This window comes from Anoplopoma fimbria, chromosome 7 (genome assembly GCF_027596085.1).
Source record: "Anoplopoma fimbria isolate UVic2021 breed Golden Eagle Sablefish chromosome 7, Afim_UVic_2022, whole genome shotgun sequence".
Taxonomy (NCBI): domain Eukaryota; kingdom Metazoa; phylum Chordata; class Actinopteri; order Perciformes; family Anoplopomatidae; genus Anoplopoma; species Anoplopoma fimbria.
This window is the reverse complement of record NC_072455.1, coordinates 8397228-8416606: the sequence shown is the minus strand read 5'-3', so window position 1 is coordinate 8416606 and position 19379 is coordinate 8397228. Positions and strand designations below refer to the sequence as shown.

General features: G+C 38.9%; 1 protein-coding gene across 7 annotated transcripts in view; it reads right to left on the bottom strand.

Moving 5' to 3' along the window:
* Window positions 1-1627: 1627 nt before the first annotated feature.
* Window positions 1628-19379, bottom strand: part of exoc6 (exocyst complex component 6) — a 45199-nt gene continuing 27447 nt past the window's right edge. For all 7 annotated transcript variants that reach the window (XM_054600944.1, XM_054600946.1, XM_054600945.1 and 4 more), the window contains 4 exons: window positions 17208-17349; window positions 16891-16964; window positions 9842-9954; window positions 1628-5224 (listed from right to left, as the gene is read on the bottom strand). In XM_054600944.1, the coding sequence (XP_054456919.1) occupies window positions 5098-5224; window positions 9842-9954; window positions 16891-16964; window positions 17208-17349 (456 nt within the window). In that variant the 3' untranslated portion in view covers window positions 1628-5097. The remainder of the gene's footprint in view (window positions 5225-9841; window positions 9955-16890; window positions 16965-17207; window positions 17350-19379) is intronic.

Genomic DNA, 19379 nt, shown 5'->3' with positions numbered 1-19379 from the left:
GATGTAGCCAAGATGATGTCACCCATTGGTTTGTGGACTGGAGTTTTGAAGCCTCAATTTAGGCAATTTTAGCCGTTGCCATGTTGGCTTTTTTGGAACCAGAAGTGACATGAGAGGGTGGAGCTAAATACAACTACACGCTGAAGAACACATTTTTAGGGGACAAAAATTACACGAACTTTCATGAAGTGAAACACACTGTGAAAGGGTTAAAGTTCTAAGACAGAAACATGGAAAACTCACAGACCGGACAATGCCGTGGTAGCGACCTGTCAATCACATTAAGCATGCTTTAAAGCATACTAAATAAACATCATGTTGTACTGAAGAAGACTTGAAACTAGAGATTGAGACCATAAACTCATGTTTACTGAGGGAATAAATAAAGAGAGAAGTAGAGTCATTTTCTCATAGACTTCTATACAACCAGAGGAGTCGCCCACTGATGGACATTAGAGAGAATGCAGCTTTAAGAAACTTTCTTGTTAGCTTCACTTTTCAGACCCAGATGTTGATGCTTGGCTACATTTTGTTAGAGATAAAGCTGCTGGAAAGTCAAACAGAAGGCTCATCGTTGCTTTAAAACAAGCAGACATTGTTGAATAAACTTTTATTACAGCACACAAAATAAAAACAACAAATTTAGGAAAACACCATCTCAGTCATGGTGTCTCACTGAGAACAAGGACAAAAGTAAAGCAAAGATTCCTTTGGATATCAAAATGTACCCTCTCTCCACCTCTGTGGTCGGCAAGAAAAACTACCTCACTGTTTTTAAGATAAGATAAGATAATCCTTTATTAGTCCCGCAGCGGTGAAATTTGCAATTAAATCCAATTGAAATAAACATTGGCATACAAGCAGTACCATTATACCAGGAAAATGTTGGAATGCTGCCAAATCAGAAGACCACAGTTTGATTCATTTGGAGTTTTGTGAGCGCATTCACACGTTTTCTTGTGTTGTCTCACATTATGTGGCACATTATATATTAATAAAAATAAATTTAATTGTCAAACATTTACTTCAAATGCAGAGAGCCAGGCCTTTATTCAGAATTTCTGAAGTATATTGTCCCATGTTTTACAACCCTGTGACATTTATATACAACTAATTAGCAACAGCAAATACGTTTTGAAGGAAATTGATTACATTTTCTATTAACATGTCAATTGCTTAGTGTTAATGCATCAGTAAAATGTTAATCGACAACATTTTTTTTTGTTTACCCAAATGTAATACTGCAAGAGTTTTTCATTATATGTCCTCTGGAAAGAACTGGACACAAGCACTGAAAGAAAACAGTATTTGTGGTAAAAAGAGAGAGTGGTGATTACAACATGACCGTTGCTTTACTGATGGAGTTAGCGATGTCGAAATGTGTATCATACTATGTGAGGCATTTCAATATCCTCAATGTTTTTTCACTGGCTCCTATTTGTACGGCCTGGCCCAGCTATTATTTAAGACTTGTTCATTGTTTGCTGGATTTTCATTTGAGGATTTATGGTAAATTGGACATGAATGCACAGCTCTGTACACACCTCCAAACTAGGAACACCAGTATACACCCATGAGATGAACCCCAGGCGGTAGGGTGTCTGCAGAGAAACCCTTTGACTAAAGCTGAATTTGGAACCGTTCTTTATTTGGATAACATTTATGAGCATTTAGTTGAACTACTTTGGAGCACTATTGGAATATTACACAGGGTCTATGCTAGAACATACTATGGCATTTTTTATATCTTAACCATGCACATGAGTGGAGAGAAGGTACCAACAAAAATCATTGAACTCCTCACACTGTACTCAACTGTGTTCACCAAGTAAGCAACAAATGCATACTCTTACTAATTACATATTTGTTGATGGAGGTGCATATCACAGTGTCAACCTCCAGTTCTGTTTGTCGCAGACAGACAGCTGCAATATTTTCTTTACAAAATATGCAGTATATACATTGGCATTTACAAGCAACTTTAAAAAAGCCAACAACAAAAACAAAAATCAAGTTTCAGTGCAAAACTGCCTGTTGGAAAAGGAGCACAGACCCAAAACATAAACAGAATAGAAACTGTCTCATTACAAAATGTTTGTCATAAATTTTTGTCATGTGCAGGTTTTAGATAAGCATCAACCCGCCCACAAGGCTGTAAAGCCGCCAATTCATTATTGCTGTGCTTTGTGAATATACATGGGTTATAAGATTCTAAAGCTTCATTTCACCCTGAGGAACAAAAAAAAGAATTTAGAATGCAATTTATTGAACTGTTAAATATATATATATAATCACCAATAACACAATTTCCCATGTGGCCTTGTTTTCTTGTTAGCATGAATCAAGTAGTTTGAGAAGGTTGTAAGACGAAACTGCAGTCAATGTTACATAAATAATGTCCTTACCATACAACCGACAGGATTTACAGAGGGAGGAAGAGGGCATGCACTGATGTCACCGTTGGCATGAAGATGGAAAAGAAACATCGTCTGTAAAAGTATTGTACAAGTGATGGTCATCAGATGTAACGTGGACGTGCGCGACGAGTCAGTTGGTCTGTGGATGTTGAAAATTTGCCTGGAAGATTTGACCCCAATAACACGTGATCTGTATCTGGATGTTGGCATAGCCGTGAGCGTACGCGTACTAATCTAATGAGTTTGCTAACGTTAGCTAGCTATGTAGCTAATATTCTTAGCACGTTAGCTGAAATGATTAAGTTGAGCTTTTTGAATTTTTTTCCCCTTTGCGCTAACGTTAATGTTAGTATGTTAACTCCATTAGCATAGCTAACGTTAGCTAACATTAACAAATTCACTGGCAGATGCCTGGGCTTGGAGCTCTGCAGCAGGACGTTATTGGCCTGTGCACATCTTGAATGTAATATGAAGAAAACCATGTGAGCATTAACTGTAGTTACCTAAAGGTCAGATGAACACTCAGGCAGCGGATGCGGCTTAATATACACTACACTTGGTGTCTACGTAGGACTCAAGCATAAATTGTGAGCTCTTACATTGTGGACATGAAAGAAATGATGTTGCGAGGACGAAAGGAATATCATTTGAGTTTAATAAGGTCTTTAGAGCCACTGGAGAAGCTTATTAGCAGTAGGGCTAGCTCGTCTAACCTGTCTGATTTCAGATTTTTCTATCTTTTCCAAAACCCTCAAGCTGTCATTTGCACCTGGCTGAGATTGTACTAGAATGAAACTACAATCACTTTCCCCTGGCATCATGTTTTGCTTGCGTTTACACCATACATAGCCAGATACAGATAGCATGTTAGCACTAGATCAGTTTCTGTGACTGGTAAATTTCTCATATGGTGACATCACATGCAAACCCTCCATTAAGATTGCCTCATGCAGAGGTCACTACGACACCATACCAAAATCCTCATCAGCTCCTTGGAGCCTTTGCTGACCAAAACCAAGATAAGTCCACCAATGCAGTCAATACAATCCAGTACAACAACCTGCACTGGTCAGGCCTGTGTGTCTGCATGAATATGTGCGATGTTGTAAAAGATTGTATTATTTGGCAGATTGCTGTGTTGTGTTGTCCAAGATGGTCCAAATAATTTAAAAAGACACTTTTCAGATCTCCACCCTTGTTTTTGACACTCATGTGCAGAGAACATGTGACTATTCAAACTAAAATCTTGGTGTCAAAGACTCACCCCCCCTAACTGAGATCCTCCATGCTGGGTCACTGTGAGGCTCTGTCTCAGGGGCTTGGTTTAAATGCTCAATGTGAGGCAGAAAAGGAGACAAACAGCAAGCAAAGCCACCAAGGAGTTCAGCACAGCTTCTCTTTTTTTTTTTTCATGAACATCAGTCTTTTGAAACGTCATCATCCATTAATCCGTTCCTCCATCCACCTATGAGCTCAGTATCACTTTGTTTCAGCACACACACACAATACACAGTAACAACAGTTGAAGTATTGGGACAATGAGTTGAACTGGGCTGACCAACAACTACTTTGATAATCGATGAATGTATTATTACTTTGATTAATCAATTATTAAACACATAAAAAGAATAAAGCAAAATTTGTATTATTTTTTAGCGTTTTTTAAAAACCAAAACGTATAATTTGTCTTTTTGTACAATGCTCTTTTACTACAATTAAAAAAATACTTTTAAATAATTGTACATTCAAGATGCAGCCATACACTGAGGGGAAATGTAACTACACATATTTGATCAGATATTGCTCAAATTTATGATGTGAAGAATAATGGACACCTGACTGATGGCATGCAATTTTCCAAAAACGCCATGATGTTATGTAATACTCTCTGACCTGATTTAAGCTAATTAGAATTTATTTTGTGTTAGATTTACCTATTTTTAGGTATTCCATAAATGTACCAATTTAATTAATACCTTCTTCTGTTTTCTCTCTGTTTTTCTGATGGAAGGATATAGCCGGGCGTTACATCAAGCGTTAGCTTTAAAGTAGCTTCATCAGGGTCCCTGCTACAACCTTTGACCTCATTGTCCCAGTACTTATGAGCATCACTTCCTCTGCTGTAGCGTTCTCTCCCTCTGAAGATACAATCGTTACACTCTCACCAATGTACAAACATAATAACATGTCTTATCATAGCCATTAAAAATACTTTCTAAACATATTACTGTTCCTGTGAAGAGTCCAGTAAAGTGTTTAGTATGTATGTGTTATTTACATTGAGTATTCAGTGTGTTCCCTGCATGCCCTGTACAGTGAGTGTATTGCTGTGCCTTCACGTGATGATGTGTGTGTGTGTGTGTGTGTGTGTGTGTGTGTGTGTGTGTGTGTGTGTGTGTGTGTGTGTGTGTGTGTGTGTGTAAGCGGCCTATCTGTCCCTTTTTTGTTACCATATGTGTGTGTGTTTAAATTCTCCTAGTGTCACTGTCATGTTGTGTGTTATCACTTCATTACATGTGCGAACATCTCCTTCCACTGTGAGCATCTTGGCAGTCCAGTGTGTGCATGTGACGCACAATCTCTTCTGTGTGTGAGTGTGTGTGTGTGTGTGTGTGTGTGTGTGTGTGTGTGTGTGTGTGTGTGTGTGTGTGTGTGTGTGTGTGTGTGTGTTTGTGTGTGTTTAGGAGGACATTCCGTTGACCAGGCTCCTCAGCTGTTTGACCACAGTCTCTATCAGTTTCTGTTTGTCTCTGTCGTTCTTCCTGAACTGAGAGAAGATGTTGTTCTTCTTACTGGTGTCCTTCATCCTGGACAGAGAGAGAGACAGAGTGTATTAGAGACAGGTCAGACAAATGTATTCTCTAAGCGGTGTACTCACTCAACAGCTGCTATCATAACTCAATCTGGATTGGCAGGATAAACTAACAATTTCTCAATTGGTGAAGATGAAAGACTTTTCTTTCTGCAGACTTACTTTAACCAACAGATGAAACTTTCCCAGTTGATTACTTATATTAAGACAATATCTTATTTGTACTCCAAATATTCAGAAAATGTATGTTTAAATATGCAAATGAGGCACTCTCTTATTAAATATGTGCTAATTCACGTACATTTCCACAACAGAAATGTGAACACTGGATAAAGCCAGGTTCAAAATTCTTGTTTCATTTTGTTGACATATTAGAGTAAAAAGTTTTTAGCGAGGGAATTGTTGATATCTCACTTTATCTTTCCATAAATCAGGAAATACTGTAATCAGCTATAAAATGTTGTATAAATCAGGCTATTTGACACTATAGGTGAATAGGTAAAATATTGTAAATCACAGATATCACCATGAAACTTCCCAAGTTGTTTGCTCATATTAAGACAATTATGTTTTGTATTACAATTTTTGGGAAATATTTTGTTTAAAACGAACTCTGGGCCCTGTTTCAGAGAGCAGGTACAACAAACTATGGAGAAGACCAAGTTTGTTCAGTCAACTCTGAGTCCATCATCAGTGGGGCTCCCAGACAGGGCGTCCGTTTTAATCCAGTGGACGTTAAGATATTAATGCACGTAAACAATATGTGGACTATGCACATTTATCTTGAAACAACTGTCAGAGCGGGGAAAAGTGTCACTAAGTTAACAGAGTAACATTTTATTCAGTATTGTCCATAAATTAATTATTAACCAGACTATGATAAAGTAGTAGAATCAGACTGTAGCTACATTACATGAATTTATTTGTTCAGCTTTAATCTGATGAGAATAAAACACAGGGGCCAACTGAAGGTGATGAAATATATAGATATAGGTCAAGACGTAGAGACATTAATGCTGTGTTTGGTGATTAAAAGACCCTGAGCAGGTGATATTGGTGGCCTATTATTATCAATAAAATGCTGCAGAAAGCACTATTGTACAACACCATTCAGCATCATATAACACAATAATGATTAACAGCTTGGGCAGTTTTCTTTCACATTAGTGGAGGAAACATCCAAAATACCCATTTAGGTTTATATTTTATTACTCCGTCTCTTTGTGTATGCAGATTATTAAAAATTCTAATTCCTAAATTTATCAAAAGTTAGCTTTAGATAATGCCTCATTCACATATTTAAACATACCATTTCAGAAACTTCTAATCTCCCCTTCAATAGCACTTACATACATTTAACTCTCCAATTTCATTCCTATCTATTTTCTGACAGTGTGTGATTTTTCTTCCTTAAGTATTTTTCTTCCTTGCCTTACTACTGAGATCTGGGCTCAACCAATTTATCAACCCAATTATGTGCACACAACCCAATTATGTGCGCACGACATAACAAAAAATCCAGGTGTTGTTCATTGTGTCAAAAATATTACACCTTAAGTCACTATTGGGCCGAGTCACAGAGGAGACCAGCTCTGTACTATAGAGGAGGTAGAACCATGTTCAGATTATGAGAGCATGCATGGAGAAGAGCAACACAAAGCAGTGAGGAAGCTGCACCTACCCCCTGTAGACTCTGAGCAGCAGCAGCAGAAAAACAGCAGAGAGAAGGAGATTTAGAGGAACAGGTCAAGGATTAAACCGAAACACAAGAAGGAGGAAAGCAGACAAATTCATAGCTAGGGGATAAGTATTGTAATGAAGAGCTGTTAATGTGAAAGACAGTGGATCAATGTTCATTCTTTTTTTTTTTTTTTTTTTATAACTTTCAAAACCCCCGTAACCAAGTGGACGATAGAGTCATTTTGAGCAACGCGGAAATATCGCGATAGGCCGACCAAACAAAGCAAAAACAAAAGCACGGTCAAACCCGATACCAGGGTAGCTAACGCAGCAAACACAACACTGCGACCAAAGCTAGCCTCAGAAAATCCCTCTCTTCTGTCTTTAGGGCAACCATCTCGACACGCAAAGCGAAGCTAGAATTCTTTCAAGATAAAATGTCTGACGGTTCCTTTGCTCGAGTCAAACATCAACCTGCAGGATGAGTGTATACTAGCTCTTGAAACAAAAGCAGCCTTGGAAACTATCCCCAAGTCTTTCCTTATTAGTGTCTGAAGTGAATGATGCAATAACCCCCCCCACGACAGAACATCTGTATAAACATATGCTCCAGTGAAGCTCTTTGTGTATTAATTAATGCATTTCCAGCCACCTGTTTTTGAGCATATCTTCAATTTAAAAAATATAAAAACTATTTTCCAAAGTCCTGGACTTTTCCAGGACATTTTCATTGGAGATCTAGCTGATATGACAGACAGGGATCGCGCCACACACCCAACATGTTCCTCTCTGTAGAAGTCTGATATAAAAGACACGTAATTTATCTTTAAAATATTCTCTAACATGCTTGCTCGGATTATTAAGGCTACATCCGCACTTATACATTTTCATTTTAAACTGGGGTTTTAAAACAAAAGCGATCTCCGTCCACACAAGCGTTTTTAGCATCGTTTTCTAAATGATTTGCATCCAGACTAGCTTGCCTGAAAACGAATATCACCTGACTATTCACGTACACAGAGCATGCGGGTGCCGATGTAAACAGTAGTACCTACTGTTGGTTGCTTATTTACAGATAGCATGACAGAGTATTATACTACTCTTAAATATTAAAAAGTTGTGCTTGATACTTAAGATCTGCCTCTATAAACTCAAACAGACAAATTTCGTGGAAAGTTTTAGAAGATTTATTTTTCAAACTTAGTTACAACGCCTCAGGTCTTGTTCTATCTCTCTCACAAACATATCAAATTTACTTTGAAATGAAAAAATATTAAACAAATTTCCTCGGTTTTGTTGTCTGTTTTTACACTCGTAGCTGTGCCGGTGGCTGAAGTCTCTGTCGTACTGGAGACCATTTATGCTTTTGTTCCTTATCAGTTATTTGTGAACTTCACAATAGTTGTGCAGAACAAAATAAGAATTAATGTGAAAAGGGAAGTCCTCCGTTTTGTGTCCAGTGTGCTCCTGAAAGCCTCAAACCGTGACTTCAGACGTCCGCTCCGTAGTGCTGATAACACCGCTGGACACGCCGCTTGCTAATAGCTCCAATAAAAGCTGCTTCCTCCTCATGTCGGCAGTAGTAGAATTATTAAATGCAGAATTTAACTGCGCAACAGCTGCTAGTGAAGACAACAAGGTCAGCAACGCCTGTAATGTAATCTGATATCCATGTTGAATTACCTGGTAGTCGATCGGTAATCAAGGCTGTTGTTCTCTTCCGGAAAGGGTCACGTGGTAAGGGCATGATGACTGAGGGAACGATACGTCGTAACTCCTAAGACCCAATCAAATAGCGAACGCGGGTGCCTACGTCATCATTTCCAAACTTCATCATTTCCAAACTTCTTCGTTTCCGCCTGCCCATACTATGAGGTAAACTCGCGTTTTCAAACTCATCCAGCCTCAGGAGCCTTTTCAAACTCCTCCGTTTTCGGTGCCCGAAAACTCCAGGATAGTGTGGATGCTCAGTGTAAACGAAGCAAAAGATATGCGTTTTAAAATGAAAACAGGGACTTACTGCCAGTAACTCTTATCAGTTTATCCCAGCACACTTTTGCTTCTTAACTGGTAATATCAATGATCTGCCGTCATTAATTTACCATAACAATACAGCACCGCGTTTAAAGATATAATGCTTGAAAAGTAAAACTGTACTGTCAGCCAGTATTTAGCTGCTGTTTTGGGCTCCCATATATTGGTCAACCCCAGCTTCCCATTCTTTTATCCAACTTGCTCAACGACGCCAAACACCAAAGCTTGAGTTAATCGCAAGCCTTAAAGCTTAGCAGGCACAACAAGCAATCAAGCACATTAACTATAGCAACTGAACCAAACGTGCTAACCAATTTAAAATTGTTCAATATTAACAAGAAAGTGGCGTTACATAAAGTCATCCAACCTGCACGTGTTACAGTGTGACGTGTCATACTCTAATCCATGAAATACCATACAAAGGTTAACCGAACAAAACTTTGCCCATTTGGATGGCAATGTTGTGACCCGGCTGACACCCACTGCTATTTCGATTATTATTATTAGTTACATTACTAATACTATTCCCTATATCATTATTTTAATTCTACTATAGTTATTGCTGCTTTTATAAGTATTCTTAATTTTTTCCTTTGTTACTCTGCTTACTACTGTGATTATATGAATAATTTATATCATATACATTGAATGTGTTGTAACTCTGTTATGTTGTTCATTCTGTACACATGACATCTATTGCATTCTGTCCATCCTGGGAGAAGGATCCCTCCTCTGTCGCTCTCCCATAGGTTTTTCCTATTCCGATGTGAGGGTTCCGGGACAGAGGATGTCGCATGTGTACAGATTGTAAAGCCCTCTGAGGCAAATTTGTAATTTGTGATTTTGGGCTATACAAAATAAACTGAATTGAATTGAATTGAATATCAGATGCACTCACTTCTCCAGTAGAGCCAGGGCGGTGGCTGGGTTCACTCTCAGGTATTTGGAGGTTGGTTGGCCGTAGTCTGCCAGGTAAGTTGACCAGTCCCACACCATGAACAGATCCAGGAGCTAGAGAACACACAGAGATATACTCCACTCAGATCTACAACAGAAGAGGTTTGAACTGTTATTTGTCAGTCTGCCAACCCTACACTAATCTTCTATTTCTATTATGAAGTTTGAAGAAGAGCTTTGCTCAAGCAACTAATCAATTCCAGCTTGTTAGATGCTGCGTTAATGCAAACTTGGTGCCGAAAAAGGAAGCTGACACTGACGGGCTCAGATTGTCATGCTTCTAGTGTCCTTCTGAAATCCATGGGAGGTGACTTGTTGACGGAAGACACTGGTGGAAGGTGACTGGGAGTTTGTTGAGTCGGAGTACAGAACAAGCACTTTTAGTGGACTCACATTGACGGTGAGGAGCTGCTGAGAGTGAATGCATTGCAGACCATTTACCGGTTTAAATTTCCAAAAAATGTTATCCCCATTCCTTACTCGGGCACAAAAACATTGAAAAATAGGATCCAAGTTGAAAAATACCAGAGTAATTCTTTAGTACGCCCCTGCTCTATTAGAATACTAATCCTTAGTAGTCTTTGTGAAGTGTTTTTTCTACTTGCTTTTGAAGAGCTATATAAATTAAGTTATTATTATAATGCTAGCATTTCATAGTGGTTTTAGTACCTCTGTCTATAATGAAACACCTAAGCACTGATAAATCTCCTCTCTCTTCAGTTGCCAATCGACAGAGGTGCACGCAGTCAGGAGAGGGGAGGAGCGCAACACAAAGCGAAACCGAATAGGGTATTTTGTGGTTATGACGTCTTTTGATAAAATAACTTAAATGGAGGTCAACGACAACAGCTGTGCTGTGTAATTGGCTTTATTTTGAAAAGGAACTTTTTAACTGTACCGGCACACAGCCCCCGACCCTCACTGGGCTTTTGAGAAAGAGAAGTTTTCCTCACACACAGGGAAAACGCCAAGCATGCGTTGTAAGATTTGTGCACTCTGGAGGCAGTTTTGGTAAAGAGGGAAAAAAAAAACATTTTAGTCTTGACAGAGGGCTGCGTTCTGTAAATCTATTTGCAATACACAGCTGTCACCTTTACATGGACTTTACATGTTATCTTTGATTGAGAAGAACAGAATGGACAGCTGAGAGGACAGAGGTCTCAGTTACGGTAACAGTCCTCTTGCAGAAGATGCAATGTCCCCATAGTTATTAGGGTAACGGCCTTTTTGCATCATAACCAAGCAGAGTGAAGGCTGCGTTGGAGCCGGGTTAGAAGCAGGGTCAGATAATGTGAAGACGGTAAACACTGGTTTATCTTGGGTCACTCTGAGACGTAGAGAGAAAAACAGAAGAGTAAGAGAGGAAGGGAGGAGGGAGAGGAGGGGTTCTGCTGCTTAACATGATGAGCGTTAAGTGTGAACAGGAACATTCAAAATGACCCCCCCATGACCCCGGGTTAACCTGATGGAGCTGACCCCCCACCCCACCCACACACACAGTGTATGCTAATGTCATAGGGTGAAACAGCTGGGTGTTTGGGTCATGTTGAATGAGCAGTGAAAGAACAGCTTAGTGATAATGGCATTATTCAGCTGAGTGAGAGACTCCGACACACAGAGAGAGAGAGAGAGAGGCTTAGCAACAATGCCATTCTTCTTACCTGGAGCCAAGTGATGAGCCGCGAGCAGCCATCTCACTCTCCAACACTTCACAACAACTAACAGGATCTGACTGATTTGGTACCATGATTCTTTAAAGAACTATAGTTGGTTAAAACTTGGTTCTAGCAGTTCTGATAACGGAGTTGTGGGCACACACACACTGTTTTCTTGTGCAGTGAAGTATTTCAGGTGCAATCGCTAGCGCAAGACGCATCCTGGATGTTTGAAATGGATACAGACACAAATTTATCAAACCACCATCCAATATCAATTTTTTTACATTAACCATTGACATTTTAAAAACATTGGCGTTTACGATCCCTTAAATTTGGTTTGTGAAGATTTGTGACTATGAGGTGAATAGAAAAAAGACATTTCACAGTGAAAAAAATGAACTTGTCAGGGGTTTCTGGTGGATGAAACTATGTGATGGATACAGATCCCAATGACCTTAATTGTGTCTTTGGCGTACCTTCACTGACATTTCTTATTTACTGGCTGGGATATGCCTATATACCGATATACCTGTGGTACAGTGATGATACTATCCACCAGCTGGAAGGGCTCCAACACTCACTTTCACCTCCAAATAAAGCGGTTTAGATAATCTTGATTATATGGCCAATGAGAAAATAAATAAGTAAATTAAAGCCAAAATTTATCAATTTGTGCGCACAAGATGGAATTTAATTAAAATGTTCTTATTATTTGGTTAATTTCAGAACAGCAGACCAGCCTTTCTCCCAGAAGGTGCAGTGCTCAATACCCTTGTTTATGCCTTCGCAAAGCAAGTGTTGTCAAAATGTTTTGATAACGCATCCACAAGCTAAAGTGAATGAGTATATATATTCATAGCCATCTCTAACCAAGGACTAGGGGTTATAACAGTATACCAATATCAAATTGACGGTTATCCTACCATGTACATTCGATTCTCTATGTCGTAAGTTTGAGTATGTGCGTGAGTTAAAAGGTTCTGACAGGAGCATTCTGGCTCGCACACCTACAGTATATGGTGATTCTTAATAATCATGGGACATTATTTCACAGCTGATGTCACTTTTCCTTTAGTAGTTCATTTAACATGCTATAGTGCTGCTAACATGTGAGCTAATATGCTTCAGACAAGTTCTGTCCACAATGCTTTAATGATCATCCTAAGTGATGATGATAACAAGGATACTAATAATAATGATAATAATTTTCAAAAAGTAATTTTGGATTCAAACTGCAGCCAGATCAATATTAACACTGGACAAAAAGTAATTCTGTGCACATGTTTTGCTTGCAGTGTGCATTAAATCATCTATGTTTGTTAAAATGCAGCCTGTGGAGGCTAATTACCCGCAAATAACCTTTTTCCACTTTAGAACCACTTCTCAATATCTAACCCCGCCCGGGTGAATCTCATTCACACACCAATCCACTCTGTCACATACGTCTGACAGATGACCCCGAATGCAGTGAAGACAACAACAATCAGTGTGATCTAGTAGGATTGTGCTGGGCGAGCTGAGTCATGTTATCATAAGAGTCAAATAGTAAACACTTCTGGGAAATATTCAGATTTTGGTATGAGGGAGATAGAGAGAGAAAGGCCGAGTGTTTGTGTGTGGGTGGTAGTCAATTGTCACTGCGGAAGGTCAACTTGTACAGTCCTGGAAAAAAACACAACACAAGCAATGTTGACAAAATAACTCCAACATCCAGCTTATGTCCATTGTTAGGTTGGTGTGAATTTAAGTTTATGATTAACAAAAAGAGCCTGAGCGGAAGATAAATAGAAGGACGTGTGTGTGTGTTTGAGATTTTCGTCCCTGTGACATTAGTTCATGGCTTGCTGTGAAATTCCTTGGTTTCCCCTTTACACCGGAAATATAAGTCAGGGTCCTCTGAAACTCTAGAAATGCCTCTCTGCTTTCCTTCCCTTCATGCACTTGTGAAGCTTCACTTTGGATGTCCCCTCGTTAGATGCTTTTGTCTCATTGACTTGTATTGTTTGGTATGTGTGTGTGTTTGTGTGCACTTAAAAAACCCATTTCCCACATTAATGCCCACACGCAGTTTTTTTTGATTTGTCATGTTCAATGTCTACAATGTGCACAAAAACAGGTTTTGTAAACAGTGAAAATATTAAAGTGGTTAATTCTTTTTTTATATCTGTTTATATCTACTCTTTCAAAGTCTCAAATCAGAGTTGGTGATGGTTTGAACCATGGAAAGACTAACAAAGACGGTTTGGTGTTACAATGACCAGCAAGGTTAAATAACAGTTTCTGTCAATGGAGACTGGCTTTGCTTTCACACCTATCTCAGTGAATTAAGGATTTGTTTTCACAAAAAACAGAGTTGGGGATGTTGGGAACAGTTAAAAAGACTAACCAAGAAAGTTTTGAAGAGTTTTATTTTTTTTCTGTCGAGTTTGAGTGTGTTTAAATGATCAGAGAGGTAAAATGACTGCATGTCATCTGACTGGAGTCTGTTGGCTTTGGCGAGAGCATATTATTGTATGTTTTGTATTTTAATAAATCATGATAATTATCAAATTCCCTGTCGATTTTATTTTTCAATTCAAGATTCAATTCAACATGCATCACATAGCAGCGTCCAGAAAAGCGCACTTTATTTGTGTACTCGGTCTGATTGGGCACTTATTTTCTCCCGTTGTAACACAACTGGTGCATGACAAAGTAGTTCTCTGGCGATGTGTTGGCCCTTTAGTTAAAATAAATTGCAGTGCGGAAACAGCATCTATATTACATAGGCCATCAATAAAAAAACTTAACAAATGTAATAAATAAATAAAATAAACTGTTATCTAATCTTAATGAGCACCTTTCAAATTGTATGTATTTTATTTCTTAAAGACAATATGGCTTTTCCCATGTGTTATATGGTGCATTAAATTACTGAGGTGTAGAATATTCTCTATCTCCAGTGCATTAACATCACTCAAATCTTTTTAGGTTGACTAACTGTTTTCCCAGCCTTTTTGCATCCGAGTGTGTCACTGACAATCACTCTAAATAGTTCAAGGATAACGATCTAAAAAGCAGTCATAGCTACAAATCCAAAGCCATGAGATGGAGAGAAAGTAAAGGGATGACCTCTGGGTAACCTCAGCCTGTGGATGCCTCCAAAACCCTTTACCTCAGGCTAGGATTAACATGTCAACCAGGCAGCCTGCATAAAAGGGAACATGGACACATCTTGTCTAATGAGATGCATCACAGGAAACTAAGCTCTTTTTAAAAACAGGCCCAGGTAGGGGTGTAGCTTCCACTGAGAACATCGAGTTCAGGGCCTTTAAGGGGGTCTAGGCGAGTGGGTGCAGTTTTTATATTTTATAGTTCTAAAAAAATCACTTTATATATAATTCTTTTTTTGGTCAGTCATTTTCTAATAATTTGTAGTAGTATATACCTTTGGTACAATTTATAAAGAAATTACAGTGGGTGCAAGTTTAACTAGCATTGTTTTTCTAAGCAGTTATTGATTTTCCAGGAGACTTTCTGAAAACCAAGTTTATTAATTTACAGTAGCACCTGTAGCAAACTTTACTTTTAATAAATGCTTAAACGTATGCTTGCCTGTATTGCCTATATGCAATGAAAATTAGACGCCATTAAAATAGTATTTAAAACTTTATGTTAGGAAATAGAACGGCTTTTAATAAATGCAAAAACTAGTGTTTTGACACAAAGCATTTCTTCTCTAGAGTAAGAAGAGGCAAAAGATTTCCACATCCCCTTGTCGCTGCATCTTATTTAATGCTCTTTCTATGAGTTTTGTTTTGTTTCTATCCATTTTGAATGAAGTGTGTTTTACAATGAGTTAACAAGGCAATTAAGCCTGTCTTTGTTCTGTGTACAAGAGAAACTTGAATTCCGAAGGTGTACGGTCATATTTTTAGAGGTAAGAATATTTTGGGAGTTTACTTGTTTTTTTTTCACAGACTAAAAGAGGGCTTGTGTAACGTAACGAACTCGCCGCTGATATGAGCAGATTCTTTACCAATATATCATGCACTGGGGAATTTATTTCTTCCGTGGACTATATGCACCATTTGCACCTTTTGGACATGCACATAAAAGGTGGACATTTTTCCCTTTACGTTTTCTGCAGTGTTTTCAACAAACGTCCTCAGAATAGTGCTGTGACCTGGACTGGATGCAGAGCCAAGCCCCCACCTCAGGCTCAGATTAGCAGATCAGCACAGACACAAGTTAATAAGACCCGGCAACACTTTACATACCACTGGTATTCAAAACAAAAAGGAGGCAGGGGCTTTGTGTTGTGGATTTGGGAATAGGAATTTTTTTAAACGGGTGAACTTTGGGACAGGTGAAAGTTGAAAAGGTAACACAAAGACAGGAGTCTGGAAAAGAAGCAGTCAGTGAAACACGATACTGTTGGAGAGGTGAGATGTGGGGCAGCTGAGAAGTGAAGTGGGAAATGGTGGAAACGGACTGAAGCCATAGAAATTACTTTGTAACGAATATAAATTATTGGTCCATTTTGTCATTTTTTTAACTATGATTATTGTTAGTGACAGTATGGAGACCACACTGTCACCAACAATACTTTCTGAATGGATATTGTCCAGTTTTTGGAATACGGAAAAAGCGATTTCATAGATAAGCAGACAGAAGGGTCTACAATAGGCGTTTGATGGATAAATCCAGGACGTTAAACTGAGCAGTGAAAACAGGTTAAAAGATAAAGATAGAAGCTTAAGCCTACAGATCACAGTGTAAAAGTGAACCACCACATTCGTGGTTTTTGAGACAGAAGAGAATGAAATCAAGGAACAACACTGTTCCTGTGTCAGTGAATGAAGCATTCAAAGCTTCATATCTGCATCAAATTACCCAATGTTAGATGAATAGGCTATCCCAACCCAAAACGAAAGCAGTCTGATCCCAAATACACAAACTGCCATGCCAGTGTTGATGATGATGACGTCAAGGTAAGTAGGCCCTCCCTTATCACTTCCGACAATTAAATACAACTCTTGTCTATCAAATATTTAATTCTCTAATAATTAGTGGACACAATTAATTTTTACTGAATTTTCTATCTACGTTTTTGACCATAAAATCACAGCTTGTCTGGTAATATTGTTTTCACAATATTTTCAAAACCCCACCAAATGTCAACCAAAGCAGCCCAATTTGTATCTAAAAGCCCAATGCTATTCAACAAAATTCAACACATAAATTAAATAATAACCATCAGACAAAATTTGCAGGTATAAATTAATCTGTCCAAAACTTGTGCTGGCTAAGACTGTTGATTACTTCTGTACAGCTCAGTGAGACGGTTTACCTGTCGTAGGTCGATGAAGGCCAGCTGGAGGGTGTCTCCCTGAAAGCCAGGGACCGGCTCTGAACTGGCAAACACTGAGAGGAAACAGAAATACCACCAGACAACAATCAAATACATTAGCATAATACAGTACAGATAGCTAGTTTCAAAAACTGGGGCTCCGGGTCAGCTTCTTAGTGCTGGACCACATGTAAACAAAATGGACATGGAGAAACAGTTAATGACATACCCCTGGGCTATTACATTTTACTCTTTGGCAGGGTTTCTACCAATTATATTTTTATAAAAAAATGAACATCACACATAATTGTACTTACATTCACACTGGATGACGTCTAAGTTGAATTGCTGAATGGCCCCCATACTGATCTGTTTGAGTTCTGAGTCCAGCAGCATCTGCATCAGTGATGTGGACAGATGCTTGCAGGCTGACATACAAGCTGTCTGGGCCACTTTACCCTACAGAAAGAGGGACAGGGGAAAGGAGGTAGGAAGAGGAAGGTAACAGGATGAGAGGAAGCAATGGAAGAGGGAAAGGTGGAAAGATGTAGGAGACATTAGGATGGGGATGAGAACGACAGAGTATAAGTACGACTATTTGGGGTAAAGACCACTTATCTTTCAGTGAGAGTTGTCTGAGACTGTGGCATACTTGGACAAAGTGAACAGCTGATTGCCAACAAGACATGTCGGTTTTGAACCACGACCAAACCAAAAAAGGAGTCGCTGCAAACATGCCGAGAGACCTTTCAGCCTTAGCAAGAGCAGCACAAGACTGAAGACTGGCGAGGCAACACTCACTGCAGACACAGTCTACCTTCTCTGCACAATGTATCCTAGCGTTTACATCAGTGCAGACAGAAAGGTGCATGAAACTTATAAAGCAGTGATTTGTATCGACATCCTGCATAATGTCGATACAAATTGCAATGGCAATGGCCAATGACAATGTATAATTGATAAAAGCAAGATACAATGCATGTACAACATAGACAAAAGCAACAAGACAGGGCATGTAGGTGTTTGGTGGTACAAAAGTTGTTGATGAAGGCCATAATGACTTCATCAGTGGTTAGAGCTCTGTCCTGGAGGCAGGAACCACTCATGTGTGAAGTAAAAGAATGGGTGATTCGGTTTACATCTTTGATTTTAATAACGCCTGGTTTCAGTTACCCCAAATCCCAGAAATATGTCTTCCCTTGGCCCTAGTGGCATCTACCCATACAGATAATTCAGGTCGAGAAAGTTGTCGATGAAAATTCTGACGCAACGCCAATACAATGAAGTAAATTGGATTTTATTTTTGGTGCTCAATGCAATGCAAAATGACATGATATGAAAAACATGTAATTTTTCAACATGCAGGGTAGGTCGATAGACTTCAACACATGGTTAACGTTGTGAATTAAAACAAAACTACAATGGTTAGGTTTAGGCAACTTTAGTAAGGGTGCAAATTGGTTCTTTTCATAACTTAAGTAACGAGTTAAGTATGTTATGCACGTGACGTAATTCCACTTACTTATGTAGGTTAGAATAAGTCGGTTTCACATGGGGCATGAACAGCAGGCTCCAGCGTGAAAGTCCAATGCTTTTTTTTAGCTTGGGGTTACGTGCACATGTTAAGTTAATTTCCTACGTGATGTTAGTTATGTAGGTTGATTATGTTATGTACGTGACGCAAGTTACGGATGTTACGTTCGTGATGTTAGCTATGTATGTAACGCTTGTGACGTTAGTTAGGCATGTTACGTTTGTGATGTTACTGCATGTTACTTACGTGAGGTAAGTCATGAACCAAGAACTGTTATGCTGCTCATTCTGTACACATGACATCTATTGCATTCTGTCCATCCTGGGAGAAGGATCCCTCCTCTGTCGTTCTCCCATAGGTTTCTTCCTTTTTTCTCCCTGTTAAAGGGGTTTTTTTAGGGGAGTTTTTCCTGTGCCGATGTGAGGGAAGGACAGAGGATGTCGCATGTGCACAGATTGTAAAGCCCTCTGAGGCAAATTTGTAATTTGTGATTCTGGGCTATACAAAATAAACTGAATTGAATTGAATTGAATGTACCTAAAGTAAGTTACCAATGTTACGTTCCTGACGTATGTTACGTTCATGACATACGTTAAGTTTGTGATGCAAGTTATGTATGTTACGTTAGTTATGCATTACGTACGTGGGGTATTTGACGCATGTTGGGTATGTTACGTACATGACGCAAGTAAAGTACGTTTGGTAAGTTAACATAATAAATGGATGGGTGTTTTTACCCACCCATCCATCTCACTAAAGAGATTTTCATGTCAGGGACTATCATTGTAGTGTAGATATGCTAAAACATGCCTACATTACATTACCCTGAAGCCAAATTATCATAGGTTCATACAATCTGTCACTGAAAGGTATGAGACCATTTACAGTGCTACTCATTTCCAAACGTGTTCTTTGTGAAACGTCACACACAAAAAAAACCCACAGATAACCCAAC